Source organism: Salmo trutta, unplaced genomic scaffold (assembly GCF_901001165.1).
Source record: "Salmo trutta unplaced genomic scaffold, fSalTru1.1, whole genome shotgun sequence".
NCBI lineage: Eukaryota > Metazoa > Chordata > Actinopteri > Salmoniformes > Salmonidae > Salmo > Salmo trutta.
This window is the reverse complement of record NW_021822691.1, coordinates 349,466-376,955: the sequence shown is the minus strand read 5'-3', so window position 1 is coordinate 376,955 and position 27,490 is coordinate 349,466. Positions and strand designations below refer to the sequence as shown.

At 40.7% G+C, this 27,490-nt stretch overlaps 1 protein-coding gene across 1 annotated transcript in view; it reads left to right on the top strand.

Annotated features, from left to right (window-relative positions):
• The window catches only part of LOC115183645 (T-lymphoma invasion and metastasis-inducing protein 1), a gene marked incomplete in the record, with an annotated part of 77,997 nt that overhangs the window by 4,547 nt on the left and 45,960 nt on the right, over positions 1-27,490 (top strand). Inside the window, 5 exon segments of the mRNA XM_029744752.1 lie at positions 1,666-1,812; positions 2,161-2,235; positions 5,658-5,825; positions 16,034-16,138; positions 24,450-24,531. Coding sequence (XP_029600612.1) covers positions 1,666-1,812; positions 2,161-2,235; positions 5,658-5,825; positions 16,034-16,138; positions 24,450-24,531 — 577 coding nt within the window.

The window sequence follows — 27,490 nt, the reverse complement described above, 5'->3', positions numbered from 1 at the left end:
CCAACTAGCTAATGTTAGCTATCAAGCTAGTCAAACCAACTAGATAATGTTAGCTAGCTAGCTAGTCAAACCAACTAGCTAATGTTAGCTAGCTAGCTAGCCAAACCAGCTAGCTAATGTTAGCTAGCTAGCTAGTCAAACCAACTAGCTAATGTTAGCTAGCTAGCTAATCAAACCAACTAGATAATGTTAGCTAGCTAGCTAGTCAAACCAACTAGATAATGTTAGCTAGCTAGCTAGTCAAACCAACTAGCTAATGTTAGCTAGCAAGCTAGTCAAACCAACTAGCTAATGTTAGCTAGCAAGCTAGTCAAACCAACTAGCTAATGTTAGCTAGCTAGCTAGTCAAACCAGCTAGCTAATGTTAGCTAGCTAGCTAGTCAAACCAACTAGCTAATGTTAGCTAGCTAGCTAGTCAAACCAACTAGCTAATGTTAGCTAGCTAGCTAGTCAAACCAACTAGCTAATGTTAGCTAGCTAGCTAATCAAACCAAACTAGCTAATGTTAGCTAGCTAGCTAATCAAACCAAACTAGCTAATGTTAGCTAGCTAGCTAGCCAAACCAACTAGCTAATGTTAGCTAGCTAGCTAGTCAAACCAACGAGCTAATGTTAGCTAGCTAGCTAGTCAAACCAACTAGCTAATGTTAGCTAGCTAGCTAGCCAAACCAACTAGCTAACGTTAGCTAGCTAGCTAGCCAAACCAACTAGCTAATGTTAGCTAGCTAGCTAGTCAAACCAACCAACTGACTTGACAGTTTTGAAACACCATGGTGGTTTAAGACATTTAGACATACTCTATTGTAATTATATTCATTGTTAATTAAAAAAAAAAATGTTAAAAAAATTCTAGCAAAATGACTAATATAATATTCTAATTGTATATTGTAAAATTATATATATTATAATTGTGTGTATATATATATATATTATAATTGTATATTATAATATTATATATATATATTATAATTCTATTATATTATTATGACTAATATAATATTATAATTGTACATTAGAATATTATATATATATATATATATAATATTATAATTGTACATTAGAATATTATATATTTTGACTAATATTATAATATTTACAGGAGCGATTACGCTATGCTGCCATTAAGGCGCCATGCCTACTCAGCCAATCAGTCTAGAATCTATTGATCTGAATAGATTGTTGAGAATATGATGTAACACAGATATCAATCAATCAATCAATCAATCAATCAATCAATCAGAAACAATAAACAGACAGTCACTCTTCCAATCAATCAATCAGAAACAATAAACAGACAGTCACTCTTCCAATCAATCAATCAGAAACAATAAACAGACAGTCACTCTTCCAATCAATCAATCAGAAACAATAAACAGACAGTCACTCTTCTAATCAATCAATCAGAAACAATAAACAGACAGTCACTCTTCTAATCAATCAATCAGAAACAATAAACAGACAGTCACTCTTCTAATCAATCAATCAGAAACAATAAACAGACAGTCACTCTTCTAATCAATCAATCAGAAACAATAAACAGACAGTCACTCTTCTAATCAATCAATCAGAAACAATAAACAGACAGTCACTCTTCTAATCAATCAATCAGAAACAATAAACAGACAGTCACTCTTCTAATCAATCAATATATTGATCTGAACCTCAGGTGGTGGTACGCACAGAGAGCGCGGTGAGGAAGCGGTCCCAGGCTATGCCCCGCCCCTCTAGTAAACGTCGGAGTCGCTTCTCTTCCCTCTGGGGGCTGGACACCACATCTAAGAAGAAGGTTAAAGGTCGACCCAGCATCAACCAGGTTAGTCACCTTTTTGAATTTTAACCCTGACCCCTGACCTTTAACCCTTAACCCTTATTTCCTGGATACCACAAATAATGAAGAAAACAACATGTGTCGTTTTGGAAATAGTCACTTTGACCAGTTTATTACTACTTTAGCCAACGTATGTGTTTGTTGTCTGCTGTTAATCTATCTAATGTTATGGTGTGTGTGTGTGTGTGCGTGCGTGCGTGCGTGCGTGCGTCTGTCTGTCTGTCTGTCTGTCTGTCTGTCTGTCTGTCTGTCTGTCTGTCTGTCTGTCTGTCTGTCTGTCTGTCTGTGTGCGTGCGTGCGTGCGTGCGTGTGTGTGTGTGTGTGTGTTTGCAGGTGTTTGTTGCTGGAGGGGAACCAGTGATCAAACCAACGGAGAGAATGTTTGAAGATACGGCCAGTGAGAAATCGGTAAGAGTCAAAAGCATATTTTACCTCTAAAGGTGACATGGAACAGCTGTGACAGAAAGAGGGTTCATCTGAGGACACAGCTAGAGAGAACCCAGTGACAGAGAGAGCGGGATGCTTTCCTGAGGACACAGCTAGAGAGAACCCAGTGACAGAGAGAGCGGGATGCTTTCCTGAGGACACAGCTAGAGAGAACCCAGTGACAGAGAGAGAGAGAGTTGTGAGAGAAAGAGGGTTCATCTGAGGACACAGCTAGAGAGAACTAGAGAGGACTCTGTGTGTGTGAGAGCAGCGAAGACAGCACAGTAAGCTCCATATTTCATGAACAAGGGAAGAGCCTGCTGTCACTCTCACCTATCTGCAGATGGAAACACACTCACACACACATTATGTAAAGCCCCACTGGGATTGTGGGGGTTAGAGTTCTCTCCACACACACACCACATGTACCATACTGTGTGTTCTGGCAGAGGGGATGCGGGGGGTCGAGACTCTCTCCAAAGTTAGGTTAGGTGAGTGGGATGTGTATGTTACAATACCATGCAGCTGGCCTTCTGTCCATCCCCCACTAGTGTGTGTGAGAGCTGGGTAGATGGGAACAGTCTTCCTTGGTGGGCTAGGACCAGGAGGGGAGCCAGATGGTACAGGGAGTAGGGGGAGTTCACTCTGTCTGTCTGGTGTTACCTCTCTCTCCCCTACCTTATCTCTCTCTCTGTCTGTCTCTCTCTCTCCCCCACCTTCTCTCTCTCTCTCTGTCTGTCTCTCTCCCTCCCCCACCTTCTCTCTCTCTCTCTGTCTGTCTCTCTCCCTCCCCCACCTTCTCTCTCTCTCTCTCTCTCTCTCTCTCTCTCTGTCTCTCTCCCTCCCTCCCCCACCTTCACTCTCTCTCTCTCTCTCTCTCTCTCTCTCTGTCTCTCTCCCTCCCCCACCTTCTCTCTCTCTCTCTGTCTCTCTCCCTCCCTCCCCCACCTTCTCTCTCTCTCTCTCTCTCTCTGTCTCTCTCTCTCCCCTACCTTATCTCTCTCTGTCTCTGTCTCTCTCTGTCTCTCTCCCTCCCCTACCTTATCTCTCTCTGTCTCTCTCCCTCCCCCACCTTCTGTCTGTCTGTCTGTCTGTCTGTCTGTCTGTCTGTCTGTCTGTCTGTCTGTCTGTCTGTCTGTCTGTCTGTCTGTCTGTCTGTCTGTCTGTCTCTCTCTCTCTCTCTCTCTCTCTCTCTCTCTGTGTGTGAGATACCCCCTGTCTGCGTGAGTGTGGACTCCCCCATCTATCTTTCTTTCACACACACACACAGTTAAACAGGGGACCACCGAGGTAGACTGACACACTACCAGCGGACAGATGGAGATGGTACCGAGGGATGGGATGATGGATAGATGGAAAGGAGAGACAGACGGGATGGGAATTGGATAGATGGGGATGTAGGGATGGAGGGATGGAGGAACAAAGAGATAGGAGGGAAGTAAGGAGAGAGAAAGAGAGAGAGAGAGAAAGAGAGAGAGAGAGAGAGAGAGAGAGAGAGAGAGAATGTAGATAGATAGATAGATAGATAGATAGATAGATAGATAGATAGATAGATAGATAGATAGATAGATAGATAGATAGATAGATAGATGATAGATAGATAGATAGATAGATAGATAGATAGATAGATAGATAGATAGATAGATAGATAGATTTGTTACAGCCTTATTCTACACACAATACCCCATAATGACAAAGCAGAAACAGTTTTTTTACATTTATGTACATAAGTATTCAGACCCTTTACTCAGTACTTTGTTGAAGCACCTTTGGCAGCGATTACAGCCTCGAGTCTTCTTGGCACACCTGTATTTGGGGAGTTTCTCCCATTCTTCTCTGCAGATCCTCTCAAACTCTGCCAGGTTGGATGGGGAGTGTTGCTGCACAGCTATTTTCAGGTCTCTCCAGAGATGTTCAGTCGGGTTCAAGTCTGGGCTCTGTTTGGGCCACTCAAGGACATTCAGCGAGTCTGGCAGGATGGTAGTCTTAGTGACAGGCAGGATGGCAGTCGTATTAACAGGTATTTCAGGTAATAGTATGGAGTATTTCAGGTAACATTATAGAGTATTTCAGGTAATAGTATGGAGTATTTCAGGTAACATTATAGAGTATTTCAGGTAATAGTATGGAGTATTTCAGGTAACATTATAGAGTATTTCAGGTAATAGTATGGAGTATTTCAGGTAACATTATAGAGTATTTCAGGTAATAGTATGGAGTATTTCAGGTAACAGTATAGAGTATTTCAGGTAATAGTATGGAGTATTTCAGGTAACATTATAGAGTATTTCAGGTAATAGTATGGAGTATTTCAGGTAACATTATAGAGTATTTCAGGTAATAGTATGGAGTATTTCAGGTAACATTATAGAGTATTTCAGGTAATGGTATGGAGTATTTCAGGTAATAGTATGGAGTATTTCAGGTAACATTATAGAGTATTTCAGGTAATGGTATGGAGTATTTCAGGTAATAGTATGGAGTATTTCAGTAATAGTATGGAGTATTTCAGGTAATAGTATGGAGTATTTCAGGTAATAGTATGGAGTATTTCAGGTAATAGTATGGAGTATTTCAGGTAACATTATAGAGTATTTCAGGTAATGGTATGGAGTATTTCAGGTAATAGTATGGAGTATTTCAGGTAACATTATAGAGTATTTCAGGTAATGGTATGGAGTATTTCAGGTAATAGTATGGAGTATTTCAGTAATAGTATGGAGTATTTCAGGTAATAGTATGGAGTATTTCAGGTAACATTATAGAGTATTTCAGTAATAGTATGGAGTATTTCAGGTAATAGTATGGAGTATTTCAGGTAATAGTATGGAGTATTTCAGGTAATAGTATGGAGTATTTCAGGTAATAGTATGGAGTATTTCAGTAATAGTATGGAGTATTTCAGGTAATAGTATGGAGTATTTCAGGTAACATTATAGAGTATTTCAGTAATAGTATGGAGTATTTCAGGTAATAGTATGGAGTATTTCAGGTAATAGTATGGAGTATTTCAGGTAATAGTATGGAGTATTTCAGGTAATAGTATGGAGTATTTCAGGTAACATTATAGAGTATTTCAGGTAATAGTATGGAGTATTTCAGGTAACATTATAGAGTATTTCAGTAATAGTATGGAGTATTTCAGTAATAGTATGGAGTATTTCAGTAATAGTATGGAGTATTTCAGTAATAGTATGGAGTATTTCAGTAATAGTATGGAGTATTTCAGTAATAGTATGGAGTATTTCAGTAATAGTATGGAGTATTTCAGTAATAGTATGGAGTATTTCAGTAATAGTATGGAGTATTTCAGGTAACAGTATGGAGTATTTCAGTAATAGTATTTATTTAGTTTGTTATCATTTTAATTCCCTTTCTCCTTAAACCTCTATTTCCATATCCAGAAGGAGGAGGGTTCATTGAAAATTATTCCCCAGGACAGCGTGGACAGTGAGATTTGGGTTCCTGACTACCTGGCCCCGTCCTGGGTGTGTCTACCTAACGACCAGCCTGTGCTAGCCGTCATTCAACCAGGGGAGACTGCAGAAGATACGCTGGACACTGTCTGCAAGGTGGGTTACTTAGATGACGTTACATAGATTATACATGTTACACACTACACCTAACAACCAGCCTGTACACAGTACACTATTTCAGTGTTAAATCAACATTTAAAGAGTTAATTTTAACACTATCTCAGAGTACATATGGTCCCACTCTACAGAGTGTCAAAACTACTCTGATTATAGTGTTACATTATGACGAGTGTTAATGTAACACTCCGTGGTGTCAAATTAATACTGCCTTAGACTTGAGTGTTACTTATATTCTAGTGTTAATCTGGAGATAACTCCCATGAGTGTTACTTCTATTCTAGAGTCAATCTAGAGATAACTCCCATGAGTGTTACTTCTATTCTAGAGTCAATCTGGAGATAACTCCCATGAGTGTTACTTCTATTCTAGAGTCAATCTAGAGATAACTCCCATGAGTGTTACTTCTATTCTAGAGTCAATCTAGAGATAACTCCCATGAGTGTTACTTCTATTCTAGAGTCAATCTAGAGATAACTCCCATGAGTGTTACTTCTATTCTAGAGTCAATCTAGAGATAACTCCCATGAGTGTTACTTCTATTCTAGAGTCAATCTAGAGATAACTCCCATGAGTGTTACTTCTATTCTAGAGTCAATCTGGAGATAACTCCCATGAGTGTTACTTCTATTCTAGAGTCAATCTGGAGATAACTCCCATGAGTGTTACTTCTATTTGTCACGGTTGTCATAGGGATCAGACCAAAACGCAGCGGGAAAATGGATACTCATCATCTTTTTTTATTTGAAGAAGGAAAAACAAAATAAACACGTATACAAAAACAAACGACTCCAAACAGTCCCGTCAGGTGCAACAAACACTAACCCAGGAAATAACTACCCACAAACCCCCATAGAACAAACACCCCTATAAATAGGACCTTCAATCAGAGGCATCGAAAAGCAGCTGCCTCCAATTGAAGGTCAACCCAATAAACACCACATAGAAATAGACCAACTAGAAATAACATAGAAATACACTAACATAGAACATAACCCAAACAACCCCGAAACACCCTAAACAAACACCCCCTGCCACGCCCTGACCAAACTACAATAACAAACAGCCCCTTTACTGGTCAGGACGTGACACTATTCTAGTGTTAATCTAGAGATAACTCCCATGAGTGTTACTTCTATTCTAGTGTTAATCTGGAGATAACTCCCATGAGTGTTATTTCTATTCTAGTGTTAATCTAGAGATAACTCCCATGAGTGTTACTTCAATTCTAGTGTTAATCTAGAGATAACTCCCATGAGTGTTACTTCTATTCTAGTGTTAACCTAGAGATAACTCCCATGAGTGTTATTTCTATTCTAGGGTTATGTAATGCCCTGGCCATAGAGAGGGGTTTTTGTTCTTTATTTTGGTTAGGCCAGGGTGTTACATTGGGCGGGAGTTCTATGTTCCTTTTTCTATGTTTTTGTATTTCTTTGTTTTGGGCCATGTGTGGCTCCCAATCAGGCACAGCTGAAGTTCGTTGTTGTTGATTGGGAGTCACACATAAGGAGCATGTTTTTCCTTTGGGTTTTGTGGGTAATTGTGTTTCTGTTAGTGTTTGCACCTGACAGGACTGTTGGCTGTCAGTTTTCTTGTTTTTTTTGTATAGTGTTCACGTTGTTCTATTAAAACACTAATGATGAACACATCCTCCTCTGCGTATAGGTCCACCTTTTCTGACGATGACTTCTCTGTTTCATCTGACGACGAAGACAGCCGTTACATGTTAATCTAGCGATAACTCCAGAGGAGAGGGTTGGAAAACCCTGACATATATCATAAGGCCTTACTTTAACACAGTGGTGTTAGGAAACTCCTGGTTTACAGGCCACATTAGGTCTGCAAGTCCCACTATGATGGCTTTCAAAGTGATGTGTAATTTCTATTGGAATCCAGCCGTAGTTAAGATATCTAATAGTTTGAATTTATATTCACCTGCATTCAGAATGACTGCCAGGGTTAGGAAATTACCTACATCATTTTAACCGGAACAACCATTTCAGTACAATAAATCTAATTGATTCGTTTCGATTTTTTTGTTATTTAGCTTTTTTTGCATAATATTAATCAATCAAATCAAAATAAAATAAAACGTTATTTGATAAATGCACCGAAAACAACGGGTGTACACTTTACCGTGAAATGCTTGAGTACGAGCCCTTCCCAACGATGCAGAGTTAAAACATGTTAATACAAATAGAATAGTAACACACGAGGTATAAAATACAAAAGAATGGAGCTATATACAGGAAGTACCAGATCAATGTGGAGCTATATACAGGAAGTACCAGATCAATGTGGATCTATATACAGGAAGTACCAGATCAATGTGGAGCTATATACAGGGAGTACCAGATCAATGAGTAGCTATATACAGGAAGTACCAGTACCAGATCAATGTGGAGCTATATACAGGAAGTACCAGATCAATGTGGATCTATATACAGGAAGTACCAGATCAATGTGGATCTATATACAGGAAGTACCAGATCAATGTGGAGCTATATACAGGAAGTAACAGATCAATGTGGAGCTATATACAGGAAGTACCAGATCAATGTGGATCTATATACAGGAAGTACCAGATCAATGTGGAGCTATATACAGGAAGTAACAGATCAATGTGGAGCTATATACAGGAAGTACCAGATCAATGTGGAGCTATATACAGGAAGTAACAGATCAATGTGGAGCTATATACAGGAAGTACCAGATCAATGTGGAGCTATATACAGGAAGTACCAGTACCAGATCAATGTGGAGCTATATACAGGAAGTACCAGATCAATGTGGAGCTATATACAGGAAGTAACAGATCAATGTGGAGCTATATACAGGAAGTACCAGATCAATGTGGAGCTATATACAGGAAGTACCAGATCAATGTGGAGCTATATACAGGAAGTACCAGTACCAGATCAATGTGGAGCTATATACAGGGAGTACCAGATCAATGTGGAGCTATATACAGGGAGTACCAGATCAATGTGGAGCTATATACAGGAAGTACCAGATTAATGTGGAGCTATATACAGGAAGTACCAGTACCAGATCAATGTGGAGCTATATACAGGGAGTACCAGATCAATGTGGAGCTATATACAGGGAGTACCAGATCAATGTGGAGCTATATACAGGAAGTACCAGTACCAAATCAATGTGGAGCTATATACAGGAAGTACCAGATCAATGTGGAGCTATATACAGGGAGTACCAGTACCAGATCAATGTGGAGCTATATACAGGGAGTACCCGTACCAGATCAATGTGGAGCTATATACAGGAAGTACCTGTACCAGATCAATGAGCTGGGCTACGAGGTGTTTGACGTAGATACAGTATATACATGAAGGCAGGGTAAAGTCACTAGGCATCAGGATAGATAATAATAAGGTATTTGAGGTAGATATGTACATGAAGGCAGGGTAAAGTGACTAGACATCAGGATAGATAATAATAAGGTATTTGAGGTAGATATGTACATGAAGGCAGGGTAAAGTGACTAGACATCAGGATAGATAATAATAAGGTATTTGAGGTAGATATGTACATGAAGGCAGGGTAAAGTGACTAGACATCAGGATAGATAATGAGAGTAAAATAAAAAATCTGAGTAGCAGCAGAAGGTATGAGTGTAAAAGTGTGTGTGTGTATGTATGTCGGTGTGTGTTTGTAGTGTATGTGAATGTGTGGGGGCTTTGTGTGAGTATCAGTGTAGTGTGTGTGAGTGAGTGTGTATATAGTGTGAATATATAGTCTAGTGAGTGTGTATATAGTGTGAATATATAGTCTAGTGAGTGTGTATATAGTGTGTATATAGTGTATATATAGTGTGTATATATAGTCTAGTTAGTGTGTATATAGTGTGTGTATATAGTCTAGTTAGTGTGTATATAGTGTGTGTATATAGTCTCGTGAGTGTGTATATAGTGTGTATATGGTGTGTATATGGTGTGTATATAGTGTGTATATAGTGTGTATATATAGTCTAGTGAGTGTGTTTATAGTGTGTATATAGTGTGTATATAGTGTGTATATATAGTCTAGTTAGTGTGTATATAGTGTGTATATAGTGTGTATATATAGTCTAGTTAGTGTGTATATAGTGTGTATATAGTGCGTATATATTGTGTATATATAGTCTAGTGAGTGTGTATATAGTGTGTATATATAGTCTAGTGAGTGTGTGTATATAGTGTGTATAGTAAGTGCAAAATATGGTCAACTCACGTAGTCTGTGTAACCATTTAATCAACAATTCAGTCTTATTTATCAGTCTTATGGCTATTTATCAGTATTATGACTATTTATCAGTATTATGGCTATTTAGCAGTCTTATGGCTATTTAGCAGTCTTATGGCTATTTAGCAGTCTTATGGCTATGTAGCAGTCTTATGGCTATGTAGCAGTCTTATGGCTATGTAGCAGTCGTATGGCTATTTTGCAGCTGTATGGCTTGTGGGTAGAAAGTGTCTCGAAGCCTGTTGTTCCGAGAGCCTATGCTCCGGGAATCGTTTGCCGGAAGGCAGCAGAGTGAACTGGCTTGGGTGGCTGAAGTCTGACAATGTTTAAGGCCTTCCTCCGACACCCCCTGATACAGAAGTCCTTGATGGCAGCTAGTGAAGATTATCTCGATGGTGCAGCAGTAGAACCTAAAGTGGATCTGCCAAATCTTTTCAGCCTCCTGAGGGGGAAGGGGCGCTGTCGTGCTCTCTTCACAAATGCTCGGGTGTGTGTGCACTATGTTAAGTCCTTAGTGATGTAGACACCAAAGAACTTGAAGCTCTCAACCCGTTCCACTACAGTGCCGTCGATATGGACAGGGACGTGCTCCCCCCTCTTTCTCCTGTAGTCCACAATCAGCTCCTTGGTCTTACTGTCGTTGAGGATGAGGTTGTTGTCCTGGCACCACACTGCCAAGTCTCTGACCTCCTCCCTATAGGCTGTCTCGTTGTTGTTGGTGATCAGGTCTACCGCCGTCTTGTCGTCAGCAAACTTGACGATGGTGTTGTAGTCGTGATTGGCCACACAGTCATGGGTGAACAGGCAGTACAGGAGGGGACTAAGCACGCACCCCTGAGTGGCCCCCCATGTTGAGGGTCAGCATGGCGGAGGTATTTTTGCCTACCCTCACCGCCTTGGGCCGGCCAGTCAGGAAGTCCAGGATCCAGTTACCGATGGAGGTGTTCAGTCCCAGGGTCCCAAGCTATGGTGTTGAACACTGAGCTGTAGTCAATGAACAGCATTCTCACATAGTTATTTCCTCACTTGTCCAGGTGGGAGAGGGCAGCGTTAAGTACAATTGAGATTGCGTCATCTGTGGATCTGTTGGGATGGTATGTGAATTGGAGTGGGTCCAGGGTGTCTGGGATAATGGTGTTGATATGAGCCATGAGAAGCCTTTTCAAAGCACTCCATAATTACAGATGTGAGCGCTACAGGATGTTAGTCATTTATTTCAAGTTACCTTGGCGTTCTTGGGAACAGGGACAATGGTGGTCAGCTTCAAACATGTTGGGATTACAGACTGGGACAAGGAGAGATTGAAAATGTCTGTGACGACACTTGCCAGCTGGTGTGCGCATTCTCTGAGAACATGCCCTGGTATTCCGTCTGGGCCGGCAGCCTTGTGAGTGTTAACCTGTTTAAAAGTTTTACTCACATTGGCTACAGAGAGTGAGAGCACACAGTCATCCTGAACAACAGGGGCTTTAATACAAGACTCTGTATTGTTTTCTTTGAAGCACTATAATCAATCAATCAAATCAATCCAAATCAATCCATGTGGATGCAAAAACACAGACATTAAAAACAATCCTAAAAAATCTACCTGCAGTAGAGCATGTTGGGAAATATAATGATGATGGGTGTGGCCTCCCAAGTAGTGCAACAGTCTAAGGCACTGTATCGCAGTGCAAGGGGCGTCACTACAGACCCGGGTTCGATCCCAGGCTGTGTTGCAGCGGGCCGCGACTGGGAGACACATGAGGGTCAATGGCCCGGCGTCGTCTGGGTTAGGGGAGTGTTTGGCTGGCCAGAATGCCCTTGCACCATCGCGCTCTAGCGATTCCTTGTGGTGGGCCGGGCGCATGCACGCTGACTTCGGTCGCCACTTGTACGGTTCTTCCTCCGACACGTTGGTGCGGCTGGCTTACGGGTTAAGCGACCAGTGTGTCAAGAAGCAATGCGGCTTCACAGGGTCGTGTTTCAGAGGAAGCATAGCTCTCGACCTTCACCTCTCCCGAGTCCGTATGGGAGTTGCAGCAATGGGACAAGACTGTAACTACCAATTGGATATCACGAAAAAGGGGTAAAAAGTACATAGTATAATAATGATGGGTGTGGTTTTGATGGGACTGTTTTACTCACCCTAATTGCTTAGCAGTAACTCTATAAGAAACTTCAATATCATCACAGGTGGGCGTAATGATGAGTTCCAGGTGTGCGTAATGATGAGTTCCGGGTCTGCGTAATGATGAGTTCCAGGTGGGCGTAATGATGAGTTCCAGGTGGGTGTAATGATGAGCGCCAGGTGTGCGTAATGATGAGCGCCAGGTGTGCGTAATGATGAGTTCTAGGTGTGCATAATGATGAGCGCCAGGTGTGCATAATGATGAGTTCCAGGTGTGTGTAATGATGAGCGCCAGGTACGCGTAATGATGAGCGCCAGGTGTGCGTAATGATGAGCGCCAGGTGTGCGTAATGATGAGTTCTAGGTGTGCATAATGATGAGCGCCAGGTGTGCATAATGATGAGTTCCAGGTGTGTGTAATGATGAGCGCCAGGTACGCGTAATGATGAGCGCCAGGTGTGCGTAATGATGAGCGCCAGGTGTGCGTAATGATGAGCGCCAGGTGTGCGTAATGATGAGCGCAAGGTACGCGTAATGATGAGCGCCAGGTGCGCGTAATGATGAGCGCCAGGTGTACGTAATTATGAATCCCAGGACCGGTGGTTAGTACTGGAGGAGCAGGAGCAGACGTGACACAAAATTTCAAATGGCCAATGCAGCCGCTTTTATCTCAATATCATATCATTTCTGTTTAACAAATTAAGTACCTTACTATGATTGTTGTTAATTAAAATGGTCAAAAAGAAACAAAAATAGCTTCTTAGCAAAGAGAAATTTCTCAAGCGATAACTTTGCTAGGACTGTCTGGGAGTGGTCTGAGTGGGCAGGTCAACACTCAATGCCTCCAAAACAGGCAGTCTTTTTAAAACTTTAAAAGCTTTTTCACAGTATTATTCCAACCTTATAGTCTGGAAATATATATACACAACTAAATATATAAAGAACAGGAAAATCTCATTTTTGACTGCACTGGACCTTTAAACCGTTTTAATTTAATTCTGAGAGTAGGTTACAGTGCCTTAACAAAGTATTCACAGCCCTTGACTTTGTCCACATTTTGTTGTGTTACAGCCTGAATTTAAAATTGATTAAATAGAGGGCGGGGGGGGGGGGGGGTTGTCACTAGTCTACACACAATACCCCATAATGTCAAAGCGAAATTATGTTTTTTCGAAATGTTTACAAATTAATTTAAAAAAAGTTTTGAGTTAATAAGTATTCAACCGCTTTGTGATGGCAAATAAGTTCAGGTTTAAAAGTGTACTTAACAAGTCACATAATAAGTTGCATGGACTCTGTGTGCAATAATAGTGTTTAACATAATTTTTGAATTACTAGCTGATCGCTTCTCTTCTTATATGTAAATCCCTCAGTCGACCAGTGAATTTCAACCACAGATTCAACCACAAAGACCAGGGAGGTTTTCCAATGCCTCGCAAAGAAGGGCATCTATTGATAGATGATAGAAGAAAAAAAAACAGACATTGATTATCCCTTGGAGCCTGGGGAAAGTATTAATTCCACTTTGGATGGTGTATCAATACACCCAGTCACTACAAAGATACAGGCGTCCTTTCTAACTCAGTTGCCGGAGAGAAAGGAAACTGCTCGGGGATTTCACCCTGAGGCCAATGGTGATTTTAAAAACAGTTACGGAGTTTAATGGCTGTGATAGAAGAAATCTGAGGATGAATCAAAAACATGATGTATCAATACACCCAGTCACTACAACGATACAGGTGTCCTTCCTGACTAGTAAGGGTCAACAACCAACTTGACAGAGCTTGAAGAATATGCAAAGCTCTTAGAGGCTTACCCAGAAAGACTCGTAATTTTAATCTCTGTCAAAGGTGATTCTGTCAGATATTGATTTAGGAGGTTGAATACTGTATATCAGTGTTTAATTTTTCATATACAGCGGCATTTGGAAAGTATTCAGACCCCTTGACATTTTTCAACATTTTGATACGTTACAGCCTTATTCTAAAATTGATTAAATATTTTTTCCCCCCCATCAATCTACACACAATACCTCATAAAAAATAGATTTTTTGCAAATGTTTTTCCCCCAAAAAACCTGAAATATCACATTTACAAGTATTCAGACCCTTTACTCAGTACTTGTTGAAGCACCTTTTGCAGCGATTACAACATCGAGTCTTCTTGGGTATGACGCTACAAAATTGACACACCTGTATTTGGGGAGTTTCTTCCATTCTTCTCTGCAGATCCTCTCAAGCTCTGTCAGGTTGGATGGGGAGCATCGCTGCATAGCTATTTTCAGGTCTCTCCAGATATGTTCAATCGGGTACAAGTCCGGGCTCTGGCTGGACCCTTCAAGGACATTCAGAGACTTGTCCTGAAGCCTCTGCTGCATTGTCTTGGCTGTGTGTTTAGGGTCGTTGTCCTGTTGGAAGGTTAACCTTTCCCCCAGTCTGAGGTCCTGAGCGCTCTGGAGCAGGTTTTCATCAAGGATCTCTCTGTACTTTGCTCCGTTCATCTTTCCCTTGATCCTGACAAGTTCCCCAGTCCCTGCCACTGAAAAACATGCCCACAGCATGATGCTGCCACCACCATACTTCATCGTAGGAATGGTGCCAGGTTTCCACCAGACATGACGCTTGACATTCAGGCCAAAGAGTTCAATCTTGGTTTCATCAGACCAGAGAATCTTGTTTCTAATGGTTTGAGAATCTTTAGGTGCCTTTTGGCAAACTCCAAGCGGACTGTCATGTGCCTTTTATGCTGTCATGTGCCTGAGGAGTGGCTTCCGTCTGGCCCTCTACCAAAAAGGCCTGATTGGTGGAGTGCTGCAGAGATGGTTGTCCTTCTCGAAGGTTCTCTAGTCTCCACAGAGGATACTCTGGAGCTCTGTCATAGTGACCATCGGGTACTTGGTCACCTCCCAGCTCTAGGAATGATGGAGTCCACTGTGTTCTTGGGGACTTTCAATGCTGCAGACATTCTTTGGTACCCTTTGGTACCCTTTCCTAGATCTGTGCCTCGACCCAATCCTATCTCGGATCTCTACGAACAATTCCTTCGACCTCATGTCTTGGTTTTTGCTCTGACATGCACTGTCAACTGTGGGACCTTATACAGACAGGTGTGTGCCTTTCCAAATCATGTCCAGTCTATTTAATTTACCCCAGGTGGACTCCCATCAAGTTGTAGAAACATCTCAAGGATGATCAATGGAAACAGGATGCACCTGAGCTCAATTTCGAGTCTCATAGCAAAGAGTCTGAAGATTTATGTAAATAATAAAGTATTTCTGTTTATAATTTGTTTTAAATAATTTAGCTAACTTTTCTAAAGAAAACTGTTTTTGCTTTGTCATTATGGGGTATTGTGATGTCATTATGGGGTATTATGATGTCATTATTGGTTATTGTGTGTAAATTGATTCAATTTTAGAGTAAGCTTGTAACGTAACAAAATGTGGAAAAAGTCAAGGGTTTGGAATACTTTTCATGTGCATATATATGTATATATTTTACAAATGTAAAACAAAAACTTTCACCTCCACATTACTGATTATTTTGTGTAGATCGTTTGTAACACAACAACATGTGGAGACAAAAACGTGTGCTAATACCTTCTGTTCTTTTTTTTTAACCCTGACATCTGGAACCAAGCCCTCATAACCCCAATCTTAGCCAGGGTTTCAATCTCAGCAGCACTCTTCAATATTAACATAAACAAATTGGCCCTGGTGTTAATGTCTTTGCAAATGATCTCTCTCTTTCTCTCTCTCTGGACCTGTCTAACTTCTACCTGTCCATCCCTAGGCCCATAAACAGGACCTGTCTAACTTCTACCTCTCCATCCCTAGGCCCATAAACTAGACCCGTCAAACTTCTACCTGCGTCTGAAGGTGTGTGTAGAGGAGCAGCTGCTGCTATATGTTCCCAAACTGGAAGAAGACATCTCTGATCTGGTGAGAGAGAATAGAAGGAATATGTCATGCTGGTTCAATAGGATCCACAAACAGACACTGTAACCCCAAAACCTAATTCACTGTGCTGTTATTTTTCATATATAAACCTATTCAACAGAGTGCAATCTTTGTGTACCCTTATGGAAAAACCACATGCATTTTTTCATATGTGAAAATGCATATTCATCTTTTCACATGTGAAAATGCAAATTCATTTTTTCACATGTGAAAATACAAATTTATTTTTTCACATGTAAAAATGCAAATTCATTTTTTCACATGTGAAAATGTAAATTCATTTTTTCACATGTGAAAATGCAAATTTGTTTTTTCACATGTGAAAATACAAATTTGTTTTTTTCACATGTGAAAAAGCAAATTAGTTTTTTCACATGTGAAAATGGAAATTCTATTTTCACGTGGAACGTTTTTTGTGAGGTGAAAACATATTATTTTCCACACGTGAAAAGGTGGTAAATTTTTGTTGTCTTTTTTGCAAAATAGTGCCATCTCACTTGGTGTTATTTATTTTCTCACTGCTATTTGAATGATCAGTTAATCTAACTATTCTCTCATTATCGATTTCATTTACTTATTTCAGCAATTTCAGGGTTTTCATTATAGTATTCTAATGTTGATAGTACTCAGTTTCAATGTTACTCCTGAATCACTATGATAAATATAGTAGTTTTTCTGAAGGTTATTTTTATCCCCTTAGAGTCGAATCCAATTAACATAATTTTTTAAAATCCCCATGAAAATCCATTAGTTTAAACTACAAATATGTTTTTTTGTTTTTGCATTGCAACCATCTCAAAACGTCTGTAGCGTCCGAACGGTTTGGCCTACAAAACTATTATGACCCCTCAATGGAAAGGGGAGACTACGACTCCCACAAGTGTCATAGGACTTGTCTAGAGGTAACCTGTACCAGTTTAAAAAAAAATAATGGAAGATAGTTTTGTGCCTTCACCAAAAAAGGGGTTACAAATTTGTCAAAAAAATAATAAATAATAAATTAATATATAATATATATATATACATACATATACATACACATATATATAAGTTTGGACACACCTATTCATTCCAGGTTTTTTCTTTATTTTGACTATTTTATACATTGTAGTGTAATAGTGAAGACATCAAAACTATGAAATAACACATATGGAATCATTAGTAACCAAAAAGTGTTAAACAAATCAAAATAGATATTATATTTCAGATTCTTCAAAGTAGCCACCTTTTGCCTTGATGACAGCTTTGCACAATCTTTGCATTCTCTCAACCAGCTTCACCTTGAATGCTTTTCCAACAGTCTTGAAGGAGTTCCCACATATGCTGAGCACTTGTTGGCTTCTTTTCCTTCACTTTGTGGTCCAACTCATCCCAAACCGTCTCAAATGGTTTGAGGTTGTGTGATTGTGGAGGCCAGATCATCTGATGCAGCACACCATCACTCTCCTTGTTGGTCAAATAGCCCTTACACAGCCTGGATGAGTGTTGGTTTATTGTCCTGTTGAAAAACAAATGGTAGTCCCGCTAAGCACAAACCAGATGGGATGGCGTATCGCTGCAGAATGATGTGGTAGCCAAGCTGGTTAAGTGTTCCTTGAATTCTAAATAATGTGCCTCTTACAGTGTCACCAGCAAAGCACCCCCACACCATCCCACCTCCTCCTCCTCCATGCTTCACGGTGGTGGTATTTCATCCAATAGATATGGGAGTTTATTTATTTTTGTGTCTGTGTGATCAGACGGAAATACAGTTGAAGTCGGAAGTTTACATACACTTAGGCTGGAGTCATTAAAACTCGTTTTTCAACCACTCCACAAATTTCTTGTTAACAAACTATAGTTTTGGCAAGTCAGTTAGGACATCTACTATTTCCATGACACAAGTCATTTTTCCATCAATTGTTTACAGACATTATTTCACTTATAATTCACTGTATCGCAATTCCAGTGGGTCAGAAGTTTACATACACTAAGTTGACAGTGCCTTTAAACAGCTTGGAAAAGAAAATTCCAGAAAATGATGTCATGGCTTTAGAAGATTCTGATAGGCTAATTGACATCATTTGAGTCAATTGGAGGTGTACCTGTGGATGTATTTCAAGGCCTACCTTCAAATTCAGTGCCTCTTTGCTTAACATCATGGGAAAATCAGAAGAAATCAGCCATGACCTCAGAAAAAAAATGTAGACCTTCACAAGTCTGGTTCATTCTTGGGAGTAATTTCCAAATGCCTGAAGGTACCACGTTCATCTGTACAAACAATAGTACGCACGTATAAACACCATGGGACCACACAGCCGTCATACCACTCAGGAAGGAGACGCGTTTTGTCTCCTAGAGATGAAGGTACTTTGGTGCAAAAAGTGCAAATCAATCCCAGAACAATAAAAAACTGAGTTTAAATGCATTTGGTTAAGGTGTATGTAAACTTCCGGCTTTAACTGTAAAGAGGGTGGGTGAAGTGATGGTGAACATCCCAGCTACCAGTATTTCCCTGGGTTAGTTATGTCTAAGAAGGTTTAAGAAGGAAGCAAGGAATTCATTCCTGATTGACCATACTGCCATGGTTATATACTGCCGTGGCGACCATACTGCCGTGGCGACCATACTGCCCTTGGCGACCATACTGACGTGGCAATCATACAGCCTTGGCTATATACCGCCGTGGACACTATGTTTAGCCTGTTACGGCTAGACGTTCCGCTAGCGACAACATCGACAACATCCGGTGAAATAGCAGAGCGCGAAATTCAAATTAAATTATTTGAAATATTTAACTTTCATAAAATCACAAGTGCAATACACCAAAATAAAGCTTAACTTCTTGTTAATCCAGCCACCGTGTCAGATTTCAAAAAGACTTTACGGCGAAAGCAAACCATGCGATTATCTGAGGACAGAACCCCACCATACAAATGCATGAAAATCATATTTCAACCAAGCAGGTGCGACACGAAAGTCAGAAATAACGATATAATTCATGCCTTACCTTTGAAGTTCTTCTTCTGTTGGCACTCCAATATGTCCCAGAAACATCACAAATGGTCCTTTGGTTCGATAAACTCCTTTTTAATATCCCCAAAATGTCCATTTATTTGGCGCATTTGATTCAGAAAAACACAGGTTCCAACTCGCCCAACATGACTACAAATGATCTAATAACTTACCTGTAAACTTGGTCCAAACATTTCAAACAACTTTCCTAATCCATCCTTAGGTATCCTAAAATGTAAATAATCGATAAAATTTAAGACAGAATATACTGTGTTCAATAGCGGGTAAAATCAAAGTGGAGCGAGCTCCAGGTCACACGCCCCAAACAAAAGAGTCCACTTGGCTTGACACTCATTCGGAATAGCCGTACTTCTTAATTTCTTAAAGGAAAAACATCAACCAATTTCTAAAGAATGTTGACATCTAGTGGCAGCCATAGGAACTGCAACCAGGTGCCTCATAAATCCAGTTTCCCATAGAAAACCAATAGAAAACACAGTGAACTCAAATTGTATTTTTCCTGGATGGTTTGTCCTCGGGGTTTCGCCTGCCAAATAAGTTCTGTTATACTCACAGACATTATTTTAACAGTTTTGGAAACTCTAGAGTGTTGTCTATCCTAGCTTCTGGGCCTGATTAGCAGGCAGTTTACTTTGGGCACGCTTTTCATCCGGACGTGAAAATACTGCCCCCTATCCCAAGGAGGTTGACTGAGACTCTCTCCAATACAACCCAACATTGCAGAGTTATGTGCATCCTTTCAAGCACACCCTTCTCATTAACCTGTGGTGAGTTATTCACAATTTTCGATGAACAAATTAGGTTTTATTTGTAAGATGGTTAAATAAAGAGCAAAATTATTGATTGTTATTATATTATTATTTGTGCTCTGGTTCTATAAGAGCTCTTTGTCACTTCCCACGAGCCGGGTTGTGACAAAAACTCACACTCATTCTAATGTTTAATAAATGTATCGTATAGTGTGTGTGTGGCAGGCTTACAATGATGGCAAAAAACAACATTTGAGAGTGTGCTGACCCTGGTGCTAGAGGGGGTACACAGCTGGAGTGCGCTGACCCTGGTGCTAGAGGGGGTACAGCTGGAGGTTGAATGTTTGAAGGGGTACGGGACTATAAAAAGTTTGGGAACCACTGCTCTTGAGCAACGATGTCTAGATGGAATTTGTATTTGTGGTCTTGCAAACTTGACCTATTTTGGAGCACCATTATTTTTGTCAACTGAGATTTACTGTCTCGGCCCAGGTCTGACAGAATCTGTTCAGAAGATCTAGGTGCTCCAACTCTTTAGTTGGTGACAGAAGCACCAGATCATCAGCAAGCAGTAGACATTTGACTTCAGATTCTGGTGTCCTTGTCAATTCGTTGATATATATGTTGAATAAGGTGGGTCTGAAGCTGCATCACAGCATTCCAGTTTTTAACGACCCTAACCTCACCGCAACCCTACACCTGTGGAATGAAACGTATGTTTTTTTTCTCAATTTTATCCAGTTTTGGATTTTATGTTGTATGTTTTTCCCCCAACACTGCTTTCTATCAGTTTGTATAGCAGACCCAAATTGAGTCATTAGCTTTTTTGAAATCAACAAAGCATGACAAGACTTTGCCTTTGTTTTGGTTTGTTTGTTTGTTTGTCAATTGAGGTGGCAGGTAGCCTAATGTTTAGAGTGTTGGGCCAGTCACCGAAAGGTTGCTAGTTCGAATCCCCGAGCTGACAAGGTAAAGATCTGTCCTTCTGCCCCTGAACAAGGCAGTTAACCCACTGTTCCTAAGCTGTCATTGTAAATAAGAATTTGTTCTTAACTGACTTGCCTAGTTAAATAAATAATGGGTGAATATGTGGTCTGCTGCATGGTAATTTGGTAAAAAGCTATTTGACATTTACTCAGTACATTGTTTTCACTGAGGAAATGTACAAGTCAATAATGCAGATGATTTTCCTCTGTCTTTCCATCCATCCCTCTCTCTCACTCTCTTCCTCCATCTCTCCATCTTCCTCCATCTCTCTCTCTCTCTCACACACACACACACACACACACATACACACACACACACACACACACACACACACACACACACACACACACACACACACACACACACACACACACACACACACACACACACACACACACACACACACACTCTCTCTCTCTCTCTCTCTCTCTCTCTCTGTAATATGACATTAGTATTTATCCATGGTGACTTAAACACACTAGGCTACTGTTTCAGTTTGGGTATTCATACACACAGCTGTGTGTTCACATGTAGCCACTGCTGGGGCCACTAAGAGGTCAAAAGTAGCAGTAACGTTAAAGAAAGCTGCTGGGCAAACACACACATTCTTTGTTTTTGGGGTGTAGGGTTGGGGTGAGGTTTGGGTCGTTAAAAACTGGAATGCTGTGATACTTCAAGCATGGCCACATCAGAGTCTAGTTGTTAAAGGACTTATAGAAAATATTTGATATGGGATTTGAGGTCATAGCTTTCCGACTGTTAACTCTTGAAGCGCAATCGTAAGATTGCTTGTAGTGATGTTGAGATGCTGAGACATTTAACAACCATCTGTGATCTCTAACACAGATATATAGGGCATTTGTAAAGTATTCAGACCCCTTCCCTTTTTCTATATTTTGTTACATTACAGCCTTATTCTGAAATGGATTAAATAAATAAAAAATCCTCATCAATCTACACACAATACCCCATAATGACAAATGTATTAAAAATAAAAAACTGAAATATTTTATTTACATAAGTATTCCAACCCTTCGCTCAGCTGCATCCTGTTTCCATTGACCATCCTAGAGATGTTTCCACCTGTAGTAAATTCAATTGATTGGACATGATTTGGAAAGGCACATACTTGTTTATATAAGGTCCCAGAGTTCACAGTGCATGTCAGAGGAAAAACCAAGACATGACGTCGAAGGGATTGTCCGTAGAGCTCCGAGACAGGATTGTGTCGAGGTACAGATCTCCGAGACAGAACATTTCTCCAGCAGTGGACTCCATCATTCTTAAATGGAAGAAGTTTGGCACTATCAAGACTCTTCCTAGAGCTGGCCGCCCGGCCAAACTGAGCAATCGGAGGAGAAGGGCCTTGGTCAGCAAGGTGCCCAAGAACCCGATGGTCACTCCAGAGTTCCTCTGTGGAGATGGGAGAACCTTCCAGAGGGACCACCATCTCTGCAGCACTCTACCAATAAGGTCTTTATGGTAGAGTGGCCAGACGGATGCTTCTCTGCAGTAAAAGGCACATGACAGTCCGCTTGGAGTTTGCAAAAAGGCACCTAAAGGTCTCTCAGACCATGAGAAACCAGATTCTCTGGTCTGATGAAACCAATAGTGAACTTTTTGGCCTGAATGCCAAGCATCAGATCTGGAGGAAACATGGCACCATCCTTACGGTGAAGCATGGTGGAGGCAGAATCATGCTGTGGGGATGTTTTTCAGCAGCAGGGACTGGGAAACTTGTAAGGATCGAGGGAAAGATGAACGGAGCAAAGTACAGAGAGATCCTTGATGAAAACCTGCTCCAGAGCGCTCAGGACCTCAGACTGGGGTGAAGGTTCACGTTCCAACAGGACAATGACCCTAAGCACACAGCCAAGACAATGCAGGAGTGGCTTCGGGGCAAGTCTCTGAATGTCCTTGAGTGGCCCAACCAGAGCCCGGACTTGAACCCGATCGAACATCTCTGGAGAGACCTGAAAATAGCTGTGCAGCGACGCTCCCCATCCAACCTGACAGAGCTTGAGAGGATCTACAGAGAAGAATGGGAGAAACTCCCTAAATACAGGTGTGCCAAGTTTGTAACGTTATACCCAAGAAGACTTGAGGCTGTAATCGCTGCCAATGGTGCTTTATCAAAGTACTGAGTAAAAGGCCTCAATACTTATGTTAAATTTATATTTTAGTTTTTTATTTTAATAAATTTGAAAAAAAATCGAAAAAACTGTTTTTGCTTTGTCATTATGAGGTATTGTGTGTAGATTAATGAGGGGTAAATCTATTTAATCCATTTTAGAATAAGGCTGTAACGTAACAAAATGTGGAAAATGTCAAGGGGTCTGAATACTTTCCGAATGCACTGTAGAACATGATCTCTAATACAGATATCTAATGTAATCTCTAATACAGATATCTAATGTGATCTCTAATACAGATATCTAACATGATCTCTAATACAGATATCTAATGTGATCTCTAACACAGATATCTAATGTGATCTCTAACACAGATATCTAATGTGATCTCTAATACAGATATCATCATAACCTCTAATACAGATTATCTTTCATAATCTCTAATACAGATATCTAACGTGACCTCTAATACAGATATCAATCATAATCTCTAATACAGATATCTAACATGACCTCTAATACAGATATCTATCATAATCTCTAATACAGATATCTAATGTGATCTCTAATACAGATATCTAATGTGATCTCTAATACAGATATCTATCATAACCTCTAATACAGATATCTATCATAATCTCTAATACAGATATCTATCATGACCACTAATACAGATATCTTACATGACCTCTAATACCGATATCTAACGTGACCTCTAATACAGATATCTAATGTGATCTCTAATACAGATATCTATCATAATCTCTAATACAGATATCTAACGTGACCTCTAATACAGATATCGAACGTGAACTCTAATACAGATATCTATCATAACCACTAATACAGATATCTAACATGATCTCTAATACAGATATCTAACATGATCTCTAATACAGATATCTATCATGATCTCGAATACAGATATCTTTCATAATCTCTAATACAGATATCTAATGTGACCTCTAATACAGATATCTATCATAACCTCTAATACAGATATCTAACATGACCTCTAATACAGATATCTATCATGGACTCTAATACAGATATCCATCATAATCTCTAATACAGATATCCATCAAAATCTCTAATACAGATATCCATCATAATCTTTAATACAGATATCCATCATAATCTCTAATACAGATATCCATCATAATCTCTAATACAGATATCCATCATAATCTCTAATACAGATATCCATTATAATCTCTAATACAGGTATCTAACTTGTGGTTTGCTGAACTCACCTAACATGATCAGTAACCTTGACTGACACCCCAATAATTGCGTTGGCTCCCTGAGCTAATGCCTGGGCTTCAACTCAATGGGCCAAAGGAGTACAAATGACCTGATATACATGTGTCACGGGTAAGACTGATTGTATCCTCCTGTTGTTTTCTGCAGCTCTACAAAGAGATTGAGATACGTCCCAAAACCACCAAGCTAATCCGCTTCGACAAAGCTGAGTCCTGCACGTTGGGATACGGTATGTCTTGCTCAGTTGATTGGTTTAGAAGTTTTGTGACTCCCATCTCCATCGTTTCTGATGTAGCCAATCGTTTCACTGTTAAAGTGGACAAACTCAGAAGTGAAATGGCAGCAGGTGAACCATCATATTTGTGTATTGGTAAAGTTAGTGTTAGAGAGAGAGGAGAAAAACTGTTTCCCCATCAATAATGATAAGCCTCCAGGTATAGACAACCTTGATGAGAAACTATTGAGAATGGTAGCAGACTGTATTGCCACTCTTTATTTGCCATGTCTTTAACCAAATCCTAAAGGAGTGTGTGTGTGTGTCCATGGACGTGGAAGGAAGCTAAAGTGATTTCACTACCTAAAAAATAGCTCTAACGGCCGACCGTACAGTTTGCGGTCTGATCTTTAGTAAACTGATGGAGAGAATTTTGTTTGAACAAATACAACGCTATTTTTCAGAGAACAAATTAACGACTGACTTTCAGCATGCATATAGAGAAGGGAACTCAACTTGTACTGCACTGACTCACATGACAGATGATTGGTTAAAAGAAATAGACAATGAGATGATAGTTAGAGCTGTATTGTTAGATTTCAGTGCAGCCTTTGATGTTATTGATCATAAATTGTTATTGAAGAAACTCACTTGCTTTGGCTTTACATCACCTGCCATCATATGGTTGGAGAGTTAATTAGCCAACAGAACCCAGAGAGTGTTCTTTACTGGAAGCTTCTCTAACATCAGATATGTACAGTGAGCTGTCCGTCAGAGCAGTCCAGAGAATGTTCTTTACTGGAAGCTTCTCTAACATCAGATATGTACAGTGAGCTGTCCCTCAGAACAGTCCAGAGAACGTTCTTTATCAGAAGCTTCTCTAACGTCAGATATGTACAGTGAGCTGTCCCACAGAGCAGTCCAGAGAACGTTCTTTACTGGAAGCTTCTCTAACATCAGATATGTACAGTGAGCTGTCCCTCAGAACAGTCCAGAGAACGTTCTTTATCAGAAGCTTCTCTAACGTCAGATATGTACAGTGAGCTGTCCCACAGAGCAGTCCAGAGAACGTTCTTTACTGGAAGCTTCTCTAACATCAGATATGTCCAGTGTGGTGTCCCACAGAGCAGTCCAGAGAATGTTCTTTACTGGAAGCTTCTCTAACATCAGATATGTACAGTGAGCTGTCCCACAGAGCAGTCCAGAGAATGTTCTTTACTGGAAGCTTCTCTAACGTCAGATATGTCCAGTGTGGTGTCCCTCAGGGCAGTTGCCTTGGGCCGTTACTCTTCTCTATTTTGACTAATTATTTGCCACTGGTCTTTCAAGAAGAAGCTAAAAATGACTACGTATTCTGATGATTGCACATTCTACACATCCGCGCCTACAGCCAGTGAGCTCACTGAGACTCTTTAGTAAGGTGTTACAGTCAGTGTCTCGAATGGTTAATTAACAATAAACTAGTCTTAAATGCGTCTACAAACTAAAAACATTGTATTTGGTTGAAAACATTCACTTAGACCTAAACCTCAATCTGGAGTTGTGCATCATGGGTATGTATGACCGTGGTCAACTTACATTGAGCAAAGTTGTTGTGAAGACTGGGATGGGTATGTCTTTTATAAAACGATGCTCTGTCTCTCTCTTCCTCTCTCTTCCTCCGTCTCTCTGTCTCTCTGTCTCTCTCTTCCTCTGTCTCTCTCTTCCTCTCTCTTCCTCCTCTCTGTCTCTCTCTTCCTCTCTTTACCTCCTCCTCTGTCTCTCTCTTCCTCTCTTTACCTCCTCCTCTGTCTCTCTCTTCCTCTCTTTACCTCCTCCTCTGTCTCTCTCTTCCTCTCTTTACCTCTGTCTCTCTCTTCCTCTGTCTCTCTCTTCCTCTCTTTACCTCCTCCCCTGTCTCTCTCTTCCTCTGTCTCTCTGTCTCTCTCTTCCTCTCTCTTCATCTGTCTCTCTGTCTCTCTCTTCCTCTCTCTTCCTCTGTCTCTCTCTTCCTCTCTTTACCTCCTCCTCTGTCTCTCTCTTCCTCTCTCTTCCTCTGTCTCTCTCTTCCTCTCTCTTCCTTCCTCCTCTGTCTCTCTCTTCCTCTCTTTACCTCCTCTCTGTCTCTCTCTTCCTCTCTTTACCTCCTCCTCTGTCTCTCTCTTCCTCTCTTTACCTCCTCCTCTGTCTCTCTCTTCCTCTCTTTACCTCCTCCTCTGTCTCTCTCTTCCTCTCTTTACCTCTGTCTCTCTGTCTCTCTCTTCCTCTCTCTTCCTCTGTCTCTCTGTCTCTCTCTTCCTCCCTCTTCCTCTGTCTCTCTGTCTCTCTCTTCCTCTCTCTTCCTCTGTCTCTCTGTCTCTCTCTTCCTCTCTCTTCCTCTGTCTCTCTGTCTCTCTCTTCCTCTCTCTTCCTCTGTCTCTGTCTCTCTCTTCCTCTCTCTTCCTCTGTCTCTCTGTCTCTCTCTTCCTCTCTCTTCCTCTGTCTCTCTGTCTCTCTCTTCCTCTCTCTTCCTCTGTCTCTCTGTCTCTCTCTTCCTCTCTCTTCCTCTGTCTCTCTGTCTCTCTCTTCCTCTCTCTTCCTCTGTCTCTCTGTCTCTCTCTTCCTCTCTCTTCCTCTGTCTCTCTGTCTCTCTCTTCCTCTCTCTTCCTCTGTCTCTCTGTCTCTCTCTTCCTCTCTCTTCCTCTGTCTCCCTGTCTCTCTCTTCCTCTCTCTTCCTCTGTCTCTGTCTCTCTCTTCCTCTCTCTTCCTCTGTCTCTCTGTCTCTCTCTTCCTCTCTCTTCCTCTGTCTCTCTGTCTCTCTCTTCCTCTCTCTTCCTCTGTCTCTCTGTCTCTCTCTTCCTCTCTCTTCCTCTGTCTCCCTGTCTCTCTCTTCCTCTCTCTTCCTCTGTCTCTGTCTCTCTCTTCCTCTCTCTTCCTCTGTCTCTCTGTCTCTCTCTTCCTCTCTCTTCCTCTGTCTCTCTGTCTCTCTCTCTCTTCCTCTCTCTTCCTCTGTCTC